The 21,409-nt window shown below is 43.0% G+C and overlaps 1 protein-coding gene across 2 annotated transcripts in view; it reads right to left on the bottom strand.

Moving 5' to 3' along the window:
- Positions 1-21,409, bottom strand: part of Slc35d2 (solute carrier family 35 member D2) — a 31,124-nt gene that overhangs the window by 6,870 nt on the left and 2,845 nt on the right. For both annotated transcript variants that reach the window (XM_055597935.1, XM_055597934.1), the window contains exons 2-9: positions 16,343-16,376; positions 14,419-14,505; positions 10,099-10,166; positions 7,188-7,259; positions 5,565-5,633; positions 3,608-3,710; positions 2,347-2,439; positions 531-598 (exon numbers count right to left, since the gene is read on the bottom strand). In XM_055597935.1, coding sequence (XP_055453910.1) covers positions 531-598; positions 2,347-2,439; positions 3,608-3,710; positions 5,565-5,633; positions 7,188-7,259; positions 10,099-10,166; positions 14,419-14,505; positions 16,343-16,376 — 594 coding nt within the window. The remainder of the gene's footprint in view (positions 1-530; positions 599-2,346; positions 2,440-3,607; positions 3,711-5,564; positions 5,634-7,187; positions 7,260-10,098; positions 10,167-14,418; positions 14,506-16,342; positions 16,377-21,409) is intronic.

Genomic DNA, 21,409 nt, shown 5'->3' with positions numbered 1-21,409 from the left:
ACACATGGGTAGGCAGGCAGGCAGGCAGGCAGGCAGAGAGGCAGAGAGGCAGGCAGACAGGCAGGCAGACATAATAAATTAAATTAAGAACTCCATCACCCAAATAACTATTAAGTCCAACAAAGCTGAAGAGTTAATGGTGGCTAGAGAGATGGCTCGGTGGTTAGGAGCACTTGCTGCTCTTGCAGAGGATCTATGTTTGGTTTTTACATGGTAACTCATACCACAACTAATTCCAGTTCCAGGGGACCCAGTACTCTCTGACCTCCAACAAGAATATAAAGTCTGTACTTCCAGCACAGACACATTTTTTCCTACTCATGTGTACATGAACCTGCAAATGCAGAGCTGGTGGGTATGGTGGGAGCTGGGGAGCAGGGATAGGGTAGGGGGTAGGTGCACTGTCCAGAAAAGTCAACAGAACACAGGAAACAGGATTCTAGCAGAACAGACAGACAAAGGGCATATTTAGATCTGAATTGTCAAGAGATACTATTAACCAGCTCTTCTGCTTATGTACAGTTTCTTACCCCAAAACACAGGAAAGAAGAAACTGTATGATGAAGAAGACATTCTTCCAGTGGCTGAATTCAGTGGCCTGTGATAAAAATGAAGTCAGTGACAGTCCGGTTTAAATCCACCTGGCACAGCCTTACCACCTTTTGTGCTGCTGACGTATTAACAATAACTACCCATTTCTCCTCTCAAAAAGACATGCATTAAATATCAATAACTACTTAAACAAGGGCTTATTACTTTCCAAACTTCTGTGTATGTTTGAAAGTTTCCATCATAAAAGGATTTTACTGTTACTTGTGATTCCCTATGGCATGAGCGTACCCTTATACACACACAAATAAATAAACAAATGTAATAAATTACATTTATTACATTACCAAGGACTAGAAGTATTTATGTAAAGAGTAAATAAAAATTATTTTTACTCCTCACACCACAAATATTTAGTAATATTCCTTGAAATATATAGATTCTTTGCCAGCCTACACTTACTAATAAATGTTAGTTTTCAATTATTTCTTTAAGAATGAATCTATGCTGGTGACATTTGAAGAAACAGCACCTACAAAGCATGCTGGATTATGAATCTTCTTCACTTTGGGGAAATTTTTAATCAGAAAAAAAAAAAGCATCCATTTTTAAAAACCCCTCTTCCTTGGTTGTAACAAACTACTGTATTTTGGGACTACTGTAGGGAAGGTCAAGAATATCTTCCAAGAGCCTGCTTTGTTAATGGAGGGGCTTATTTCCCAGAGGCAGACTCAAAGCACAGTTAATAATCCACTGATATGTACAAGTCCAAAGTCTAGAACTCATGTCCCAGACTAGTGAGTCACCAAAAACTTTGGCCTTTCGATCTCCCCATTCAACTCACTCACTCTTCCTCCATTAAAGGAGAGTAAGCGTTTCACTCCATCAGCTCTCCATGTATTTAACTCAGACTCTACACAGGTACACATGAACTCCCTTATTTAATTCATAATCCAAAACGGATTCAGCCATGGCCATCTCGGTGTAATTCTGTAAACATTTCAACAGTCATGGAGTAAGAGCAGATTTTTTTCTGTTAGGCTCTCCCTTGTTATTATCACTAATTACAGTGTACAGCCTGTATCTCTGGCCCCCTCTTGTCACACAACACTTTAAAAGTGCACACATATATTTTTCAGTTTTCTGTTACATTTATTTGTGCGTGTGGCTGAGACACAGCATACACACAGTAGTCAGGGCAATCTGCCAGAGTTGGCGCTGTCCATCTGTGATGTGGGTCCTGGGGATGGCACTCAAGTCATCAGGCTTGGCAGCAAGCCTGGCAGCACCTTTACTGTTAAGCCACCTCTCCAGCCCCAAAGAGTTGTATTTTAATCATTATAGCTTCTGTATTTTGTCATTAAAAAAAAAAAAAAAAAAACTCTCAATCCCGCCTTCTGTTAGTGACACTGAGGATCAAACCCACAAGCCCTAGGCATGCTAGACAAAGTTCTACCACAGAGCTAAACCACCAACCCTAGAAATTGCTCTTAGATCTTTACGTATAGTTTCAGTGACTGGCAATCACTCAATTCAAGAAGCTCTAAGTCTCCAGTGTCTCAATGGAAGAGGCCAGGGAGGGCAGACAGCACATGATCCAGCACACCAGGAGGCAAAATTCTCCTAGAATATAAGAACTTAATAAATTACCGATACCTTTCCGCTAACAATGGGGTTACCTTCCAATTAACCTACAGAGTGGAAATATGATACAGTGAAAGATGCATCAAACACGCTCAGCTGAGCACCTCATCACTCAGCCTCACCTGCCATGATCCTAACACAGGCCATACTCACGTGCTGAAAGTCTCCAGTAGATACACTAATGATGACAGTTGGGATGATCATGAAGCAGGCATTATAGAAAAGCACTCCATATTTCCCCAGCTCCTGTGAGAATAAGAAAATTGCATTCAACTTTAGAGCTAAAAGGTATCGTGTCTCCTGAGCCAATCTGCCCATTTATGAGTAGTTAGAATGTGTGAAAGGCTGGCTCTGTACTGTAAGACTTTTGGCCAGTGTCTATTGTAAAATGGAACACTGTGCTGTGTTGTAACATCAGAATAAATGTTTGTTCTATACAAAAAACTGCATGTACAGTTAAATGAAAACAGAGGCCTGAAGCCAGATCCTGCTCTCACACTCTGCCCTTAAGAGTGTATTCAAAGCCGCACATCTGAAACAAGATCATGTAAATTTAAAATGTTAGCCAACTCTTTTAAAACATCTGTTCTATCCATTAAAGCTTCTGTGTTTGCTTTCACTAAAGTGGCCACCCACTTCTCCTCAAAAAAAGGGTGACATATTGTATTTTCAGGAAGACAGTGAACCTGTTTTTGTAAAACTGTCACCATGCAAACAAACAAATGGGCACTCAGATTTTAAAAATAGCTCACAGAAAAGTACCCATCAGTCAGGGAGAACTCCCTCACAAAGCAAAAAAGGCTGAGAACAAAGACCTATAAGCTGGCTCACCCCAAACAGCTTCCGGTCACAGCTGGGGCTGGGGTGGCACCACAGGGCGCCCCAACAGCTTGCAATCAGAAGAGATGGTCACCACTAGGTACACGACAAATGACCACAGCCATCTCACTTCATGAGGAAAAGGTTTGGAGAAACGGAGCTTTAAAGGCATAATGGCCTGAGTTACCAAAACTTACGTCTGGAAACCTACAGCACAGACCAATGCCCTCCCTCCTTCTGAATTGGTCATGGTCACTCATGAGGCTGCTTTAAAAAATGAATTTGATTTTCAAAATATACACGAACATATCTGTGCATACATGTGTATATATGTACGTATACATATATAAATTCTGATTGTACATCTAAAATAGTGACATCTGTTCTTCCCTATCTAGTTTTGAACCAAACTATTACAGTATCAAGAATAACAAGGTCTTACACAGACAAGATAATTAAGAAGAAATTAGTAGTTTCTAAATCACAGGACATGCATCAAGTTACATGCCAACAGAACATGTTCATTTTCATTTTTCATGTCATTTCAGGAGCCAGATGGCACAGGCAAAAAGCTGCAGGAAGGAAGGTCTGGTACCTTTGGGTCCATTTTCTGTTTGGTATAAACTCCATTTGCTGCTGTGAAGATATCATTCAAGAACACAAAAACGTAGCCTTCTAAGTTGAATGCGAGGTCAGAGCTGGCAGGGAGAACAGGAAGGGGAGGCCATTATCAAGACGCTCTCAAGTTGGCCTCAGCTTGGCTGCTTGTCCATCTGTGTGCAGTGCTCGCGTCATCTTTTCTGAGGCAAATTATTCCCCCCTCATAGTGACTTGCTAACTCCTCCAATTCCTTCCAGATGACAACAGGACAGCTGAACAGGTGACCTCAATTTACTTACACTTAGCTTAAGATCTGGGACCTGAACTGTCCGGCTTTAATGCAAACCCTTTGTTTGCTAATTGACCGGTTGGCACAACAATTAGTGAGTCGTGACTATCCTAAGGGCATGGCTTGCCCACCCATAGTAGCCCTGCTTAAGCAGGCTTGAGCCCAGGGTATAGCCCAAGTTAGAAAGCTGGGAGACCTCTTCATCTGCTGCCTACAAGGCCCCTTGTCTGTCAAAGGCAAAGTGAGGACCTCTGTGCCTACGCAAGCCTTCCAAGGCTCCTTTCTTCCCAGAAGCAGCACCTCAGCTGCTTCTACCCTAAATAAATAGCACCAACATAAAAACATCGAGGGGATGCGACAAAGGAGGAGGCATGCTACCACGACTGACATGTGATGCGAGTCACCCACCTGCACTTCCCGTTTACCCAGACCCAGGTCATAATTCAGAACATGAATTGTCAGAAGACAGACTGCTATGAAATATAATGATGTGGTGAAGGGCTTGAGGCAGGCCCATGCCAAGGTGTGCCCCTGAGGAATTATGTCATGCAACAGATCCGATAGGATTATCAGCGGATGACTGCTGTGACCTCACAGGCAAAGCAGTACACACTTGATGTTTGAAACAGTGGAAGGTGGCCTGAACCTGGCTCATCCAATTCAATCTGATCAGCAACTGTCTGCACAGGAGCTGGCTAACTTAGACAAGAAGTTATCTCTGGAAGGGCCTGAGCGACAGGCACCATAAACAGGACGCATGAAACAACAACTGGACCTGCTCAGGGCCCTGAAACAAGATGTAAGGTAAGGGCAGTGGTTGGCTGGTGGCTACAATATGAAGACACTGGTGATGGTCAACTTCAGGTGAGGCCGCCAGCGCGCCCAAAGCAGGAGAGCCAGTCCCAGCTGGTTCTTGGGTAAAAGTGAACTCACTCTGGCTCTGCACTGACCACTCCTCACCAGAGAAATGTGTGTGCGCACATGTGTGCCGGCATGCATGCACGTATGTGTTGTGTGTGTACATACATGTGGGCCAGCATGTATGCACGTACGTACCCTGGTGGATGTGCAGGCCAGAGGTCGATGTCACTTATGTGTCTTCTTTGGTCACTCCACCTTATTTTTTGAAATAGGGTTTCAACCACAACAACAAAAAAACGACTGAGTTTACAAAGCTGTTGGCTTGTTTTAAGGGTGTGTGTGTGAGTGTGTGTGTGTGTGTATTGGGTGCTGTGGGATGAGCACAAACCATAGTGTATGTTAAGTACACAAACCAAACTCTAATCTATTATTTTAAATCAAATGCCCAAGAATACCTCAAATAAACCTTTTAAACTGAGGGCTTTCAAAGACAAAAGTAAACAAGTCACTGCTTTTGGTCAAGGGCAGTTCTGATAACACCCAGTGATGCCTACACTGTCATCTACAGAACTTACACTCAAGACCCACACAACTGAGTTACAAAAAAAAAAAAAATCATGAAAAAGTGTCACACTATTTAAGTTGTGTTAGGCCACATGGGAATGCCACTAACTCAACAGATTTATCTCCTAGCTGCTCAGTACAGCAACAGCCAGATGGAAAAGGAAAATCCCTAGGACAAGGCTGCTACTGTCAAAAGCACAAAGAAGCCATTGAACAGGAGGGCAGGGCCAAGTCTCACCCAGCTGCTATGAAAGCCCCAAGAACGATGGCCAAGACGCTCAGGACAATGTTCAGTGAATATTGTTTCCTGTAGTCAAGAAAAAAGAAAAAGGGGTGAAGAGAAAAAAAGAAACCATGGATTTTATGTTTGTAAAAAACCCCCTGAAAACAGACAGCAGTGGCTCCCTAGCTAAAATCTAACATTTAATATGTTCATGTAGAGAAGGCTCTACAAGTGTAAATCAGGCCAGGTTTACTTCTTTCTTAAGAGGTTTCCTTAATCTAATTTTGAAGTGATTTTTCTGTCCTCCCTGGAAAGTCGTTGGGACGAAAAACAAAAGAGGTCTGCTGCCAAGTCTAAGGCTTAAACATTGCACCTGCCTGTAATCCCAGCACTCAAGGAGGCAGAGGCCGCTGGATCGTGTGAGCTGGAAGCCAGCCTGGTCTACAAAGCGAGTCCAGGACAGCCAAGGCTACACAGAGAAACTCTGTCTTGAACCCCCAAACGCCCCCCAAAAACCCAAAACATTGTACATTTAACTAAATTTCACTGCCAGATAATCTTTACTGCAGAATCAAAACTTGCATTTTCAAGGATGAAAAGTGAATAATTGTAATGAACAATAATACAGAAAAAAATTTAAAAACCTATGATTAGGTAGAAGTCCCACACCCATGCATATACAGCTACAACTAAGTGTGTTATTCAGAAGGTACTGAGGTGGGGTTGGAGTGGAGGGAAAAGTAATAGAATTGATCCAAACACAGCATATGCATGTATGAATATTAAACAAAATATATTTTTTTAAAAAATTGCATTTTCAGAGGTCAGCCTGAGTATCCTCCTAAGAAAAATCTCTATCAACATTTATAAAATTGAATTTATTCTGACATCATGTCAGGCATATGAGAACCGTGTCCACTGCCCTTCTGCCTGCCTTCCCTATCTGGGAAGTTCTTTGTCACTATTAACTCCATCCAGCTCAGCACACAGATCCGTATCCGATTAAGGATGGTTGTTATTTCTTTTATAACTCTCCAATACAATGTTATATGTCTGCTGTATAATAAACATTTAAATAGCCCTCATTAAGATATTAGGGGATCATGAAAACAGTTGGCTTTTTTTTTTTTTTTTACAAACAAATAATTGACATTAAATGAACAAGAAAATTGGTGTTTTCATTAAATTGCTGCAAGTAGCAATTCAAATCAATTACTCAGAAAGAAGACCCCATGGTGGGCATTTATGGGGTAAAAGAACACAGAGGGACTAGGGTGACAGCTCAGGAAGCAATGGCTTGATAAGTAAGCATCAAGCATGAGGATCTGAGTTCACATCCCAAAGATGTGCACAAGCCTAGGAGGCAGAGACAGGCAGATGCTGGGGCCTGCTGGCCTGCCAGTCTAGCCATCCAGTGAGGCCCAGGTTCAGTAAGAGACCCTGCCTCCAACAGCAGTGCAGAGCAATAGAGGAAAATATAGTATATCAACCTATGTCTTCCACATGTACACACACAGTCTCACAGGCCCACACAGTACTTATATAAATATGCTCCCCACCCACACAAACAAACACATGGCATAGGAAACATGTTGAAAGAATGAAAAAACAAACAAACAAACAAAAAACAAAACTCACCCAAGTATGATGGCTTCCAGGAGCAAAGTGAGTGGAATTGTAAATTTCCTGAGCACAGTGAACATTGGCAAGCTGTCATAAAAGATCCTAACATCAGACACAGTGTCAATTGCTACTTTTGTTCTAAACATAGCAAACATTTTTTTTTTTTTGAGACAGGGTTTTTCTGTGTAGAGTTGGCTGTCCTGGAACTTACTGGGTAGACCATGCTGGTCTCAAACTCACGGAGATCCACCTGCCTCTGCCTGCAGAGTACTGGTACTAAAGGAGTGTACCACCACTACCCAGCAATGGTAAACATTTTTAATTAAGGTCATTTTCTAAATTAAATATAATGAGTTAACATTCATTGCACTATTTCCCATTAAAAAATCAAATTAAGTCACAAAATCAGGAGTGAGTGATTTTGTACCACTCACATGTTGACTAGGTGGCCCCATATGGCTCATCCGTATGTTTGAATGCTTGGCTCAGAGGGAGTGGCACTATTAGATAGAAGGTGTGGGCTTGTTGGAGGAAGTGTGTCACTGTGGGGGCAGGCTTTGAGGTCTCATAGGCTCAAGCTATGCCCAGTGTAGCCCACAGTTGCTTCTGCTGCCTGTGGATGAAGATGCAGAACTCTCAGCCCTATAGACATGATGTTATAGACAGCGTAAAGATTCAAATGCTGATTTCTGGGCTCCCCTCCCTAGCTATATCTGGTTGCAATCCTTGTTCTGAGAATTTTCTGTCTAAACTTAGAACCCCAATTGTCCCCTGATATGACAATAAAGCAGCTTAACAGCCAATCACTGAGCAAGTGAGAGAATAGGGCTAGACCTCCTGGCAGCCAGGGGTGGAGAAGAGAGAGGGAGGACGTGGGGATTCAGCTCAGGCAGAGGTTCAGGAGACATGAGCTGCAGCTGGAGCACAGAAATCCATAAAATGCAAATACCTCAGGGATTTTGGCAAGGAGGAAGCCAGACTAGCTTAGAGGGTTAATATAGACTTACACTGCTCAGTTATTGTGCCATAAAGCTTGTTGAACAAATTTAATGATTTGGTCTTGATTATTTATTTGGATGCTAGCCCAGTTAAGAAAGAAACTGAGGTAGTGTTTATCTTTTTGGCCTCCCCACCCCCCAAGGGAGGAGCAGTCCTGTTAGGCCACAGAGGAGAGCTTTGCAGCCAGTCCTGAAGATACCTGATAAAACAGGATCAGATGAATGGGGAGGAGGTTCCCCCTATCAGTGGACTTGGCAAGGGGCACGGTGGAGATGAGGGAGGGAGGGACTGGGAGGGAATGAGGGATCGGGACACGGCTGGGATACAGAGTTAATAAAATTGTAACTGATAAGAAAAAAATAAAAATAAATAAAAATAAAAAAAAGGAAAGAAACTGAAACACACATTTGTAAAACAACCACTAACACAGCTCCTTCACCAGCACCTTATCTGCCTGTACACTGCCATGTTTCCCTCCACAATAATAATGGACTAAACCTCCAAATGGTAAGGCAGCCCCAATTAAATATTTTCCTTTATAAGAGTTGCCATGGTCATGCTGTCTCTTCAGAGCAATAGAAACTCTAAGTAAGCTAAAGATTCAACACAAAATCTGTCAAATCTCACCTGGCTTTTTCATTCTCTGCAGAAACTGGCAAATAGATTCCAAAATTAGTGCAGAAATTCAAATGACCAAGAAAGGCGTAACCATGCTGAAGAATGACAAAGTGATGGGGCTGGCGAGGGCTCAGTAGTTAGGAGCACTTGCTGTTCTTGCAGTTCCCATCATGTACATGGAAGCTCACAACCAACTGTAACTCCAGTTCCAGGGGATCTGATGCCTTCTTCTGGCCTTAATGGACACTTGTACTCATATGCACATACCCATGCGCGCACACACACACACACACACACACACACACACACACACACACACATTTACATATAATTTAAAAGAAAATAAATTATATTAAAATATTTTTAAAGATGACAAAGTTTGTTAAAAATAACAAAATAGTACACACACACACAGCCATCTTGTCAGCTTTTGTACAAGTCTCATTTTCTTTTTTTAGTGATTTATTTTTATTTTATGTGCAATGGTGTTTTGCCTGCATGTATGTCTATGTGAGCATGTTGGTGCTGGGAACTGTTCTTCTGGAAGAACAGCCAGTGCTCTCAATTGCTGAGCCATCTCTCCAGGTCCTGATTTTCTTATCTTTACAGTCCAGACCACAGTTTCTGGTTAGCAGTTTGGTAGAATAGTGCATTCTTTCTATATTTTATTATTCACAGTAGCTTTTAATAAAATTAATCAAATGATGGTAAAGTAAACACAGGTGAAATAAAGACTATACTTGTTAAGTACAGTCCATACCTCTAACTACTTTTTTTTTTTTTATCAATTTTTCCTCACACCAAAGAAGACCTACACCAAATCTGACAATTCCTGTTTCTATAAAGCCACGATGAAACCCAAAGTAACTATAATCATATTAGTGTGAACAAACCCAACCAGATAATCACATCTCTATCTGACAGACATGGACCTCATATTCTTTTTTGTTTTCATTTTTCAAGATAGGGTTTCTCTGTGTAGCCTGTGCTGTCCTGGACTCACTTTGTAGATGAGGCTGGCCTTGAACTCACAGAGATCTGCCTGCCTTTGCCTCCCTGAGTGCTGGGATTAGAGTTGTGTACCACCGTGCCCAGCTGAACCTCACATTCTATGTTGAGACATGACTATCAAGAAATACAGTAAGCACAGGCATTGACAAAAAACCAGAACCTTTCCTGTGGTGTTTGCCACAGCAACAGAAAGCAAACGAGGAAGACACACAAGCAAAATCAAATAGAAAATCAGACTTGGGTGCTTGAACCACTGGAGACGATGGAGACCCCTCCCCACTGTCATCTTGAACTGTACCTTAATTTACTTGTGCTCGTTAAGCCACTTATATGGTTTCCAACGTAGAGGAGAGGCAGAGGAAACAGCTTCAACAAAAGGAAAAAGACGCAGTTAGAACTTCACTGTATTTCCCGTGTGTACACATGCTGGGTGTGTGGGGAGTGTGAGGGTGCTCTGAGACAGCAAAAGACAGAGGAGGGGCCATCTCCCATCAGCACCACCAACCCCTAACTAATACAGTTCTCCTTGTGTTCCCAAGGGAAGGAGAGCCTTAAACCAGACCTGCTTGGCCAAGCCTTGCCAGATCACTATGAGAGACAATTAAAAGATTACTGTTTTGAGAAGTGTCGGGAGCCGCTCCCGCCATTACAAGATGGCGCCGGCTTCCTGCTTCCTGGTTCTTCTTGCCAGCATTTTCGCGCTTCTTGCCTGCGCCGCCCTGCAGTTTACGCATGCGCAGCTTTATGCTAATGAGGGTTTAGGCTGCACTCCAATTGCCAGCCATATGCTTATGAAGACTTGAACAGAGCACCAATTACAGACGGACAGGTCGCGCTGCTGGCTATTTAAGCAAAGCACAACCCGGGGTTTGGGTCCTTCACCATCTGCAAGAAAGAGCTGTTCAATAAACTTGCCGCTGAAGAAATCCTCGGTTGTTGCGTCGTCCTTATCGGCAAAGGCCGGTCGCGACAAGTGGTGCCGAAACCCGGGAAACCTGCCGAACCCCGGAGTGGAGGATCGCTTCGAAGGACCCCGACTGCTCGTCGAGTAAGGATTCAAAGTCAGTGGCGTGAGAACCGCGGTACTTTTCTGCAAGGTATGATTTCTGTGGTCTTGTTGTGTTGTCTGTGCCTTAGTTGTGGGAAACGGGCCCACCAAGATAGTCTATCCGAAGCAGAAAAGGGAATTAAGACCGGTAAATCCCCTAAGGATGGGACCAAGGAAGATAAGGCTAAAGCGCTGAAGGCGCGAAAGCTAGTTAAAAAGTTTAAGAAACCAAAACAGACTGGTAGCAAGGAAAAGAAGAAAGCCGCCTCGTCATCGAGCGAGCCGGAGTCTACAGAGAGTGAAAACAGCTCTTCTGAGAATCAACAAACTGATGAGGAATCAGGGCTCGACCCTGACGAGCAGGCAGAGTTGGATGAGGAAGCAGCTAAATATGAGGAAGGGCGTTACCGCCCAGATCCGCCACCATATGTGGCCTATGCTGGCACTTCCGGGTTCTCCATGCGGAAGTCAGCCACTAAAAAACCCAAATCTGCAGAGACAAAATTTTCCCTGATATCAGAAAAAGAGAGGAAGCGGATTAAAACCGCGTTCCCAATCTGGGAGGACGCTCGGGTAGTTAATCAGACCTTATACCCACCTGAAGTATATGAACAAATACCGGTAACAAATCAAGGCTTGGCAGCAGCTGTGCTCTCTGCTCTTATTACTCCTTACGCTAGCCATCAAGTACAGGTGCTATGCTCCACTCTAGATGTATGGGCTGTGTTACGATGCACCTACTCCGGCAACATTGATAATCATTAAAGGACCGGATCCTATTTTAATAAGATCCAGGGGAGCTGTGTGTATTTTCCCACAGGATCAAGAAAATCCGATTTGGGTTCCAGCGCGGCTGACCAGAGTGATCAAGCAAGATGAGCCTGATTTTAACCCTGATCCTGATCCTGAGCGGAGTGCAGATGAACCTGGAGGTGGAGACCCAGGAGATCCGCTGGGGGATCCTATCAACATTCCCACGACCAATGCCAGTCATGTATGATGCACAAGTCTTCCCCCGGCTCTTTACCACCAATGACTCCATAGGGCTACCATATTTGCCAATGTCTCAACAATCTAATTGGTCCGCCGAATTTGATGAGACAATGAGAAAATTACGCCTAGCAATTGTTCAAATTAATTCCACTCGCCTAGATGTTTCTGTTACTCAAGGATTATTTAACTGGTTGTCCTCTGCATTTTCCTATTTTAAAGAATGGATTGGTGTAGGAATGTTTGGCATGTCTATGCTCGCGGGGCTGTTCCTCTGTTTTTGGTTGCTCTGCCGTCTTAAGAGACAGCAACATCTTAAAAATGTGGCCATGGTGCAGGCTATGTTGGCTGTAGAGCAGGGAGCATCTCCCCAAGTTTGGCTTAACATGCTCAGTCGTTGAGACACTGTCTGGACTTGTAGCACTCCTGACGGGCACAGGTTCCCATTGCACCAGGACGCTGTTCAAGACAGACTTCTGCACCTCCCAGGGCTCAGGTTCCCATTGCACGGGACTCAAGGTGCAGAGGGTCTCTTACACTGTGTAAACTCCTTGATCGCTGATGCTGTTGGCTCAGCAGGCTGATCGGTAACCTCATGGTGTGTTATTTTTCTGATTGAGATGGCCTTTAATATATATAAAAGGGGGAGATGTCGGGAGCCGCTCCCGCCATTACAAGATGGCGCCGGCTTCCTGCTTCCTGGTTCTTCTTGCCAGCATTTTCGCGCTTCTTGCCTGCGCCGCCCTGCAGTTTACGCATGCGCAGCTTTATGCTAATGAGGGTTTAGGCTGCACTCCAATTGCCAGCCATATGCTTATGAAGACTTGAACAGAGCACCAATTACAGACCAGGTCGCGCTGCTGGCTATTTAAGCAAAGCACAACCCGGGGTTTGGGTCCTTCACCATCTGCAAGAAAGAGCTGTACAATAAACTTGCCGCTGAAGAAATCCTCGGTTGTTGCGTCGTCCTTATCGGCAAAGGCCGGTCGCGACAGAGAAGCTACATTATACAGTAAAGAGTAAATGAAACAACCCCCCCCAAAAGTCCACAAAACCCTGTTTCATAACGAAATACTTAAGCTCTTACTTTGAGACCAAAGATGTTGTTTCTATCAACATGTACTATGCAGCGAAGGTAAAAGACATGAAAGGTAGGATGCTGGGTAGCAATTCTGGTTGGATAACCTGAACCTACATTTTAAAAAACCACCAAAACCACCAAGGCTAATAAAGTATCATTAGTGCTTCTTATTTTAAATGCACTCTGAAGTTCCCGGGGGCAGGGGAGGGAGGCAGGGAGGAAGTCGACAGAAGAAACTGCACCTGTGCTGAAGAGTCCAGAAAGCCAAAGAGGGAAACTTCAAGATTTCAGAGAATTAAAATGTTACAGACAAGAGACAAATCATCTTGGGCTATCTAAGTCCCTTTGAAAGCTATCCACCTCCCAACCCTGTATCTGACCTAGCATCCTATGATTATTAACTATAAGCATACAGAAAAGCCATTCAAGGACCTCACCCTTAAAAAACACCAACTAACCCTGTTAATATAAACACTACCCTAAGGTATTTCATATCATCTGTCCAAGAATCACTCTAAGAACCGGGCACAGGGGGGCACACCTGTGATCCCAGCATTCAGAGAAGGAAGAGGCAGGCAGATCTCTGTGAGGCCAACCTGGTCTAAGGGAGTCCAGGACAGCCAAGGCTACTCAGAGAAACTTTGTCTGGGAAAACAAAGAATTATTCTAAGAATTTAATGTGTGCTGTATACCTGGTCCCCTCCAACTATTTGATAATTCCTAGGAGGAAGACACATCTTTCAATGCTGTTTCCATTGTATATTTCTACGTATATCCAATATATCAAATTGTATTCTTTACTCACAGCTCTTATCAGTTTACACTAAAAATAAAATCCAAATGCATAAATCAGTAAACTAGGACCCAGTGCAAATCTGGCCCGCACCGTGTGTGTGTGTGTGTGTGTGTGTGTGTGTGTGTGTGTGCAGGTTTATTGTAACATACCTGCACCGATTCACTTACATGTCACACAGGGCTGTCTCCATGGTACAGTAAAAGGACGCCTGGCTCTGAAACTCAGAGCATGTGAGTGTTGCTGTTATTCGCCTTTTCTCTGCCTCCTACATTGATGCAGCTGTGCTAAAGTAGAGCTTTTCACAGGTGCAAGAGATCCAAACTGAAGTCTCACACTTGCTCGGAAAGCACTTCACTCACTCACTCAGTGAGGTCCCAAGCCTTTCCCAGCCCTGTTTTTATCTTTACTGCATATATACTTGTATGTACTTATAAAATGCTTACTAAGAACTTTCTTTTTTAGCACTGAAAACGCTTAAGTAGAAGGATTTAGGACAAAGCCAACCTACAATACATAATAAGAGCGAAAGAAGAAAAGAAAAAAAAATACTTTCTAGTGAGTGTAAGCAGAGGAGTGATCCCCAGTGTGTGGAGCAGGGCCCTGCTCTCAGGTCAGTTTTTAATCCTGTTGCTGTTTTTGTTTGTTTGCTTGCTTGCTTATTTTTGCTTGGTTTTGTTTTGTTTTTAAAATTTTCAACACATACCTTTCCAGGAATTTCCTTGTCAAAATCAGGGAAGTGGATTACTTTATTTAGCTTGGACACATACAGTATCATTATGGTGGTGGCCATCTAAAAGGAGAAAGAAACGTAGCAAAATATCATCTGGAAAGACAGTACGAGGTACCCTGACATAATCAGAAGCAAATATTTAAGAAAGATAGTTTTAAAAGTCCACTTTCCAGGCCAGAGGGAGGAATTTTTTGTGAAGCTGAAATTCTCACCCCTGAATGGATTCCATCAAGCAAAATGTCTGATCAAGTAGATTCATGCATTCACATTACTCAGGGGCTCTAGAAATGGCGATACCCCTGAGAGTGACCAGGCTGGCCACAAACTGAGTGAGGTCTGTTAGCTTCTACCCTGAAAGACCAGGGCAGAAGGAAACAAATTTTACAAAGGGAAATTCCCAGGCAAGTGGTGACTTGCACCTTTAATCCCAGGAGGGGCAGGTGGGTCTTTGTGAGTTTGATGCTAGCTTGGTCAACGTAGAGAGTTCCAGGACAACAAGAGCTACACAGCGAGACCCTGTCTCAAAAGCAGGTGATAAGGTACTAACTCCACCTACACGCACCCACTTAAAGGTATGAAAATACACAGGGGCTTTCTGAAAGAGCAAGGCAAGAGGGAGTGCTGGAGGGGATAAAGTGCGTTATACACATTGAGAATATCATGACTCATTCTTTTGTACAATTAATAAAAGCTAATAAAAATGTCCTAAGTAAAGTCAAAGTGCTTTTTTTTTTTTTTTTTTTTTTTTGAACAGCATTAAGATTAAGATTTTTCTTCCTGGGGCCTCCTGGAGATGGTTCATTAGTTAAGAGTACCTGCTGCTCTTCTGCAAGACCTAAGTTTAGTTCACTTCCAGTGGTCCAAAACTCCCTGCAACTCTAGCTCCAGGGGATCCTATGACTTCTTCTGGCTTTTGCTCACACCTACATACCCACACATAAACACACACAAACATACAAAATTTAGCCAGGCGTAGCAACGGACACTTTTAATCCCAGGACTCTGGAGGCAGAGGCAGGCTGATCTCTGAGAGCTCAAAGACAGCCAGGGCTACAAGTGAGATCCTGACCAGCCAGGGCTTACATTCTAAGACACTGTCTCAAAAAAAAAAAAACCAAAAGTAAAAAAATAAAATAAATCTTAAAAAAATCTTTACAATTAACCAACACAACAAATTTGTCTCATTTAAACCCTATAAATTATGAGTTTGGGAGAGAGCTGGCTCAGCAGTTAAGAGCTCTTGTTGCTCTTGCAGAGAGCCCAAACTTGGTTCCCATTACCCATGCTGTGTGGCTAACAACCACCTGTAGCCAGTGGCCTCTTCTGGACTCCACGGCAAGTTCACTCACGTAAACACACACATACACACACTTTTAAAATAATGACAAGAGTCCTGGCAGTCTAGAACATGAGAGTTAGAACCACTCCACCATCTTATTGTTTCTGAATTAAAGTCATCTCCTGTGCACACTTTATAATTTACTCAATTTTCTTCATATGAGATTGTAAACGTTTAAGAAGTGCTTCAAAATAGCTTTCTTAAACTTTGGCTTTTTTTTTTATGTTTGTGGCACTGGTGTGCCACAGCATGTGTGTGTAGGTCGAGATAACTGGTGCCAATCACAATCTTAAAAAAAAAGCACTTGGGGGGTACTGGAGAGATGGCTCAGAGGTTAAGAACATTGACTGCTCTTCCAGAGGTCCTGAGTTCAATTTCCATCAACCACACAGTGGCTCATAACCCTCTATAATGAAATCTGGTGCCCTCTTCTGACCTGCAGGTGTACATGTAGCTAGAGCAACCATAATAAATAAATAAATCTTAAAAAGAAAAGCATTTAAAGTAGCTTATATATCGGTGGCTTTTTGATGCTATATTGATGCTTTTTCAACTCACCTGTCCAATTCCAAGAACAATTGGTGAGGGGAAACTGCAAGAAATATAGAATAACAAATCAGTTTAGCAACATACAACATTTTAAAGAGATATGTAAAACAAGAGCTGTTACAGAGACTAGAGAGTGGAAACTTCAATTTCTTTTTCATTTTTAAAAAAACTGATGGTTGCTAAACTTGGCAGTTTTCCTCTGTTCTGTGAAGGTAAAACAGGCATAATTGTGTATATTAAAAAAGCAGAATACAACAAATAAAGTTACTAGAAATAAAAAATTTAAAATACCATATACCAGAAATTTCTTGCAGTACTTTGAATAAGAATGGTCCCCATAGGCTCATATATTTGAATGCTTAGTCATCAGGGAGTGGCACTATTTTAAAGAATTGGGAGCATTAATTAGGAGCTTTGTTGGAGGAAGTGTGTCAGTGGAGGTGGGCTTTGGTGTAGGCAGGCCTGTTCATTAACCTGTGTAACAGAAGTTTGGGTTATGTTATATAAATATGTTCTTGTTTTAATCCCAAGTGTGGGATTTTAGCTTGGGCTTTAGTTTGTCCACAGCTGCTAAGTGCCTCCTGCTGGCCATGGTCTTTGCCAGCTGCTAACGGCCTGCCAGCATGGAGTGGGGCATAGGCCTAGGACTCTGAGGACTATAAATATGAGAGCCCAGAAAGAGAATGTGTGTCAGTTTGGAGAGAGCAGAGACGGACCAGTGGAGGCTTGGAGGAGACACATGGAGAGAAACATTTCAATGCAGCGGCTTGGAGGAGACGGCTGGCTGCTGGTTATTGACAGACTGGTATATCCCCAAAAGACCTATCAACCCCAAACAGAAGTAAGGGGGTCTGCGGCCACTCTCCCCACTAACCTTCTCTCCCTTACCTAGGGTAGGGCATTGGTGAAAGGAAGGCAGAGGCTTAAGTACCCCAAATAAAACAGAGTGTAAAGACTAGCCCAACAATCCTAGTTAACTGCAAGGTTAGGCAGAAGAATCCCAAGTTCAAGGCCAGCCTGAGGAGGTTAGCGAGACCCTGTCTCCAAATAGACAAGGCTCATTGGTTAACAGCCCTTCCTGCTCTTCTAGGGGACCCATGACTCCATTTCCAGAAGCATGGCACCCATGTACATGACACACACACACATTATTTAAAATAAGAAACATAAATCTTTAGAAAAAGTAGGCAGGTAGATACAGGATACACACAGGTAACCCTCAAACGGTTAAATAAGATGTCCCCTGTAGTGAGAATCCTAGCTTCTTTAAAACCCCAGTTATGTTATGTGAATACATTTTTGTTTTAATCCCAGGTATGGGATATGAGGCTGCTTCAGTTAGTCCACAGCCTTTAACTATGATTGTCTCATGCTCTAGGAGCGCCATGATCTTTGCCAGCTGCAGACAGGTTCATTATGGAGACTCTGAAGAGGGATAAATGGCAGAGTCCTGAGAGGGCCTGTGTCGACAGCTGCTGCCCCTGCTGCTGCCTTGCTATTGATGGCTTGCTGGGTATTCTGACGACAGAGACTGGACTTGCCCCTAGGAACTGGATGTCCCCTAAATCAGCAGGAAGTAGTGCAAAGAGGTCTCCATCTCCTTTCCCCTCTAACCTTCTTTCTCGGCTGCCTAGTGTTGGGGGGTGGGAGAGGAGAGTTGGAAGGGATTGGTGTGGAGAAGGACAGTAGATGTAAAAACCCAATAAAGTAGCCCCCCAAAAATTACACCTACAGACCCCCCCCCATTTCTGGATTAAAGAACACTTAGAAATAAAAGAGCAAAGAAAGAATGCTTATGATAAATATTTTTGTGCAATGTAATTCAACCTGTATTTGTCTCCATTTATACACTAATATCTGTGTATAAATCCCACCATCCAGATCTGAAACTATTCTAACGATTATGGTAATTTTAAATGTGGTTTCCGTCTAAGGATTCTCTTCTGTTTGCATTCTTTTAATTATCATAATAGAATGCTAAAAAGCCAAAATGATAAAACAAACATTTAAGAACAATGCTCCCAGTTGCCAGCCTATGGATCATTCTTTGTTCATTTCTGTTTTTTTTTTTCTTTTTTGGATTTTTTTTTGTTTGTTTGTTTCAGGGGAGCACTTGTTTGTGGTTAAAACAGCGTCCCTGTATTGTCCAAGCTACGCTTGAACTCTCAGGCTTGAGAAAGTATTGAGAATAAAAGGTAGGTGCCACTAAATCCGGTTCACTAATTTGTGAATTGAATTCTGAAGAAGCAAAGCTAAAGAAGTGCAGACTCACTCCTGTGACAGAGCTGGTGAGGGACTCAGCGGGGGCGGCCTGCTGTGTAAAGATAAGACCCATGTAAAAAGTCAAGCGCTGCAGCAGCCTCAGCTCCAAGGCAGAGAAGGATTCCTGAAGCTTGCTGACCAGCCAGCCAGCCAGCTTCAATGAGATCCTGTCTAAAGGGGTGAAGAATGATTGAAAGGGCCACTCAGCTTCTGCCTCAACAGTGTTCACGCGGCTCCTGCACTTACTCCTCTGGCTCTCTCACACACACACCCAAGCTCTCCGGTGAATGACAAAGCAAATGTGTACAGCAAGTTCTGAGCAAATATTTGTTGAACTGAATAAAAGTTTGATTTTTGTTGGTTTTTTGTTTGTTTGTTTGATACATGGTTTCTCTGTGTAGCCTTTGCTGTCCTGGAAGCCACAGCTGCTTGCTACAAACCGTTTATGTCTTCAAATATTAATATCACCTGGGAAACTCTTAACAAGTTCAGCTGCTAGCACAAGTTATTGGCTTGGCCCCTCTGCACTATACCTTCTATGTGCTGACCCTGAGGAAATACTTCTCAAGTTTTTCCCTCAGTAAGGCTGGTTTCCTCTTAATCATAGCTGATTCTTCAACTCCAGTTGACCAGCACTGACTGTCCCAGCAAAGCAAAGGTTTTGCTTTAGTGGTTGTGTTCTTTTGTTAATCACAGCTAATTCTTCAGTTCTAGCTGACCAGAAAAAAAAACAGATTCTTAAATTAAAATATCACATAAATGGTCTGTTGTAGAATACTTGATCCCATTGTGATCCCCAAAATTGTGAACTGTAAAACCCTGTTTCTTGTTTGGTGTAGTTGAGCCCTAACACACACCTTTAATCCAGGAACTTTCTGTTTATTGTAAAGAGGTGATTTATGGTATGACTCAGCCCCAACCCACACCTTTAACCCAAGAGCTCTCTGTACACAGGATCTAATAAGTTAACCCTAAGTCAAGAGGCAGCCTAGAAACCAGCTGACAAGGATTAAAGAGTAAGAGGGACTTTGAGTTGAGGGGTATTTAAGACAGCATGGAGAAGTAGAATGAGCTTTTAGCTCAAACTGAAAAAACAAAAGAAACAAACGAACAAAACCTCTTGTTTTAGCTTAGGCTTCAGTTCCTCAGCTCCCTGGCTTTTTGGGCTTTGAACTAGCAAGCTTTGGCCTTTTCTTCCTGGGACGTCAGTTTGTACTAGAGACCCTTTTGGCTTTTTTTTTTTTCCACCTGGACCTGAGCTGAGAAGGAAAGTCAGCTGGGTGTTTTCTCTGCTTCACTGAGCTAGCAGGTTTTTACTCCAGCATCTGGCTCTTGAGTCTTTATATTGGTAAAATAGAAGGACTGGGATTTTCCTTCATTTAAACAATAATGGTCCTGATAGAACCTTTGCTTCTTTCTGAAATATCACAAAGAAGATTGCCAACCTTTTTATCTTCCAAGCTTCCACAGAACAGCTCCCTGCGTTCTGAGAGCACCTGGCACAAAGTTCAAATACCATAATCCTCTCCAAAACAAATGGTCAGACATAGTTAGGTCTGTCACAGTAATACCCTATGACCTGAAACTGGTTTCTCTTTTAGTCAGGGTTTTTGTTGCCATGATCAAAAACAATTTGGGGAAGAAAGGGTTTATTTCATTCTCCATTTCCAGGTAGCAGTCTCTCACTGAGGAGAGTCAGGGCAGGAACTGAAGCAGAAATCATGGAGGGACACTATTTGCTGGCTTGCTCAGCATGGCTTTTTTTTTTTTTTTTTTTTTTTGTAGATTTATTTATTTTACATGAGTGCCCTATCTGCACGTGACCTGCATGCCAAAAGAGGGCATCAGATCTCTGTATAGATGGTTGGGAGCCACCACATGGGTGCTGGGAATTGAACTCAGGACCTCTGGAAGGGCAGACAGTGCACTCAACCACTGAGCCAGTTTTTTTTTTTTTTTTTAATACACCCCAGGACCACCTGACCAGGAGTGGCACCACCCACAGATGTGCTGCACCCTCCCCTATCAGTCACTAACTAAGGAAATGCCACACAGGCTTGCCTACAGAGCAGTCATATGGAGGCATCTCTCAATTGTGGTTTTTCTCTTCTCAGGTGACTCTTCTAACTTGTGTCAAGATGACAGTAAACTAGCCAGGACAAGTACGAACTTAACAAGAAGCAAAGACCACACAGAAGGTTTGTACCCCAACCAGAAATAATCTGTTCAAAGTGAAACAGATGAATGAGCTCCATTCATGCCCACAATCTTGTCAGAGAACTCTCAGGAATTTCTTCCTTCTGGCCCCTAGCACATACTCTGCTCAAACAGCTCTGGCTGGGGTCAAGTTGCCATAGCTCATTGTAACTGAATCACCCCAACCTCCTCGAGAATATATGCCTAGAGAATCTTGAATCAGGGAAACAAATGTTATTTCAACAGAGCCAAGATGAATGGCATTACACTACAGAAGGGGGAGGGCAGAGAACTTAGAACTTAAAACTTCAGTCATAGAAATCTTACCCCCGACTCAGTGCAAGATATGAAACTCCAGACTTCTTAGTGCTAGGTGACCTTTACCACTGGGGTACACACAGTCCTAGTCTAGAACTCAAAGCTTTAAAGATGAAAGAGATGGTGTACTGAACACATATTGTCTTCAGAGCAGTGGCCAGTGTTCACTGGCTCCTGCTGAAAACAATGTGTTTCTTAGAGGTATTACTCTTGGAGCCCGTCAGTAGCCCACAAGCTCCAGTGCCTCTAGCAGATATGAGGATGCCCGTGACGTGTTTTTAACTGTTGACTTTGATGTTT

Source organism: Psammomys obesus, unplaced genomic scaffold, assembly GCF_907164565.1.
Source record: "Psammomys obesus unplaced genomic scaffold, mPsaObe1.curated_primary_1811, whole genome shotgun sequence".
NCBI classification, from domain to species: Eukaryota; Metazoa; Chordata; class Mammalia; order Rodentia; family Muridae; genus Psammomys; species Psammomys obesus.
The sequence above is the reverse complement of the archived record's forward strand: the minus strand, read 5'-3'. Positions and strand labels throughout refer to the sequence as shown.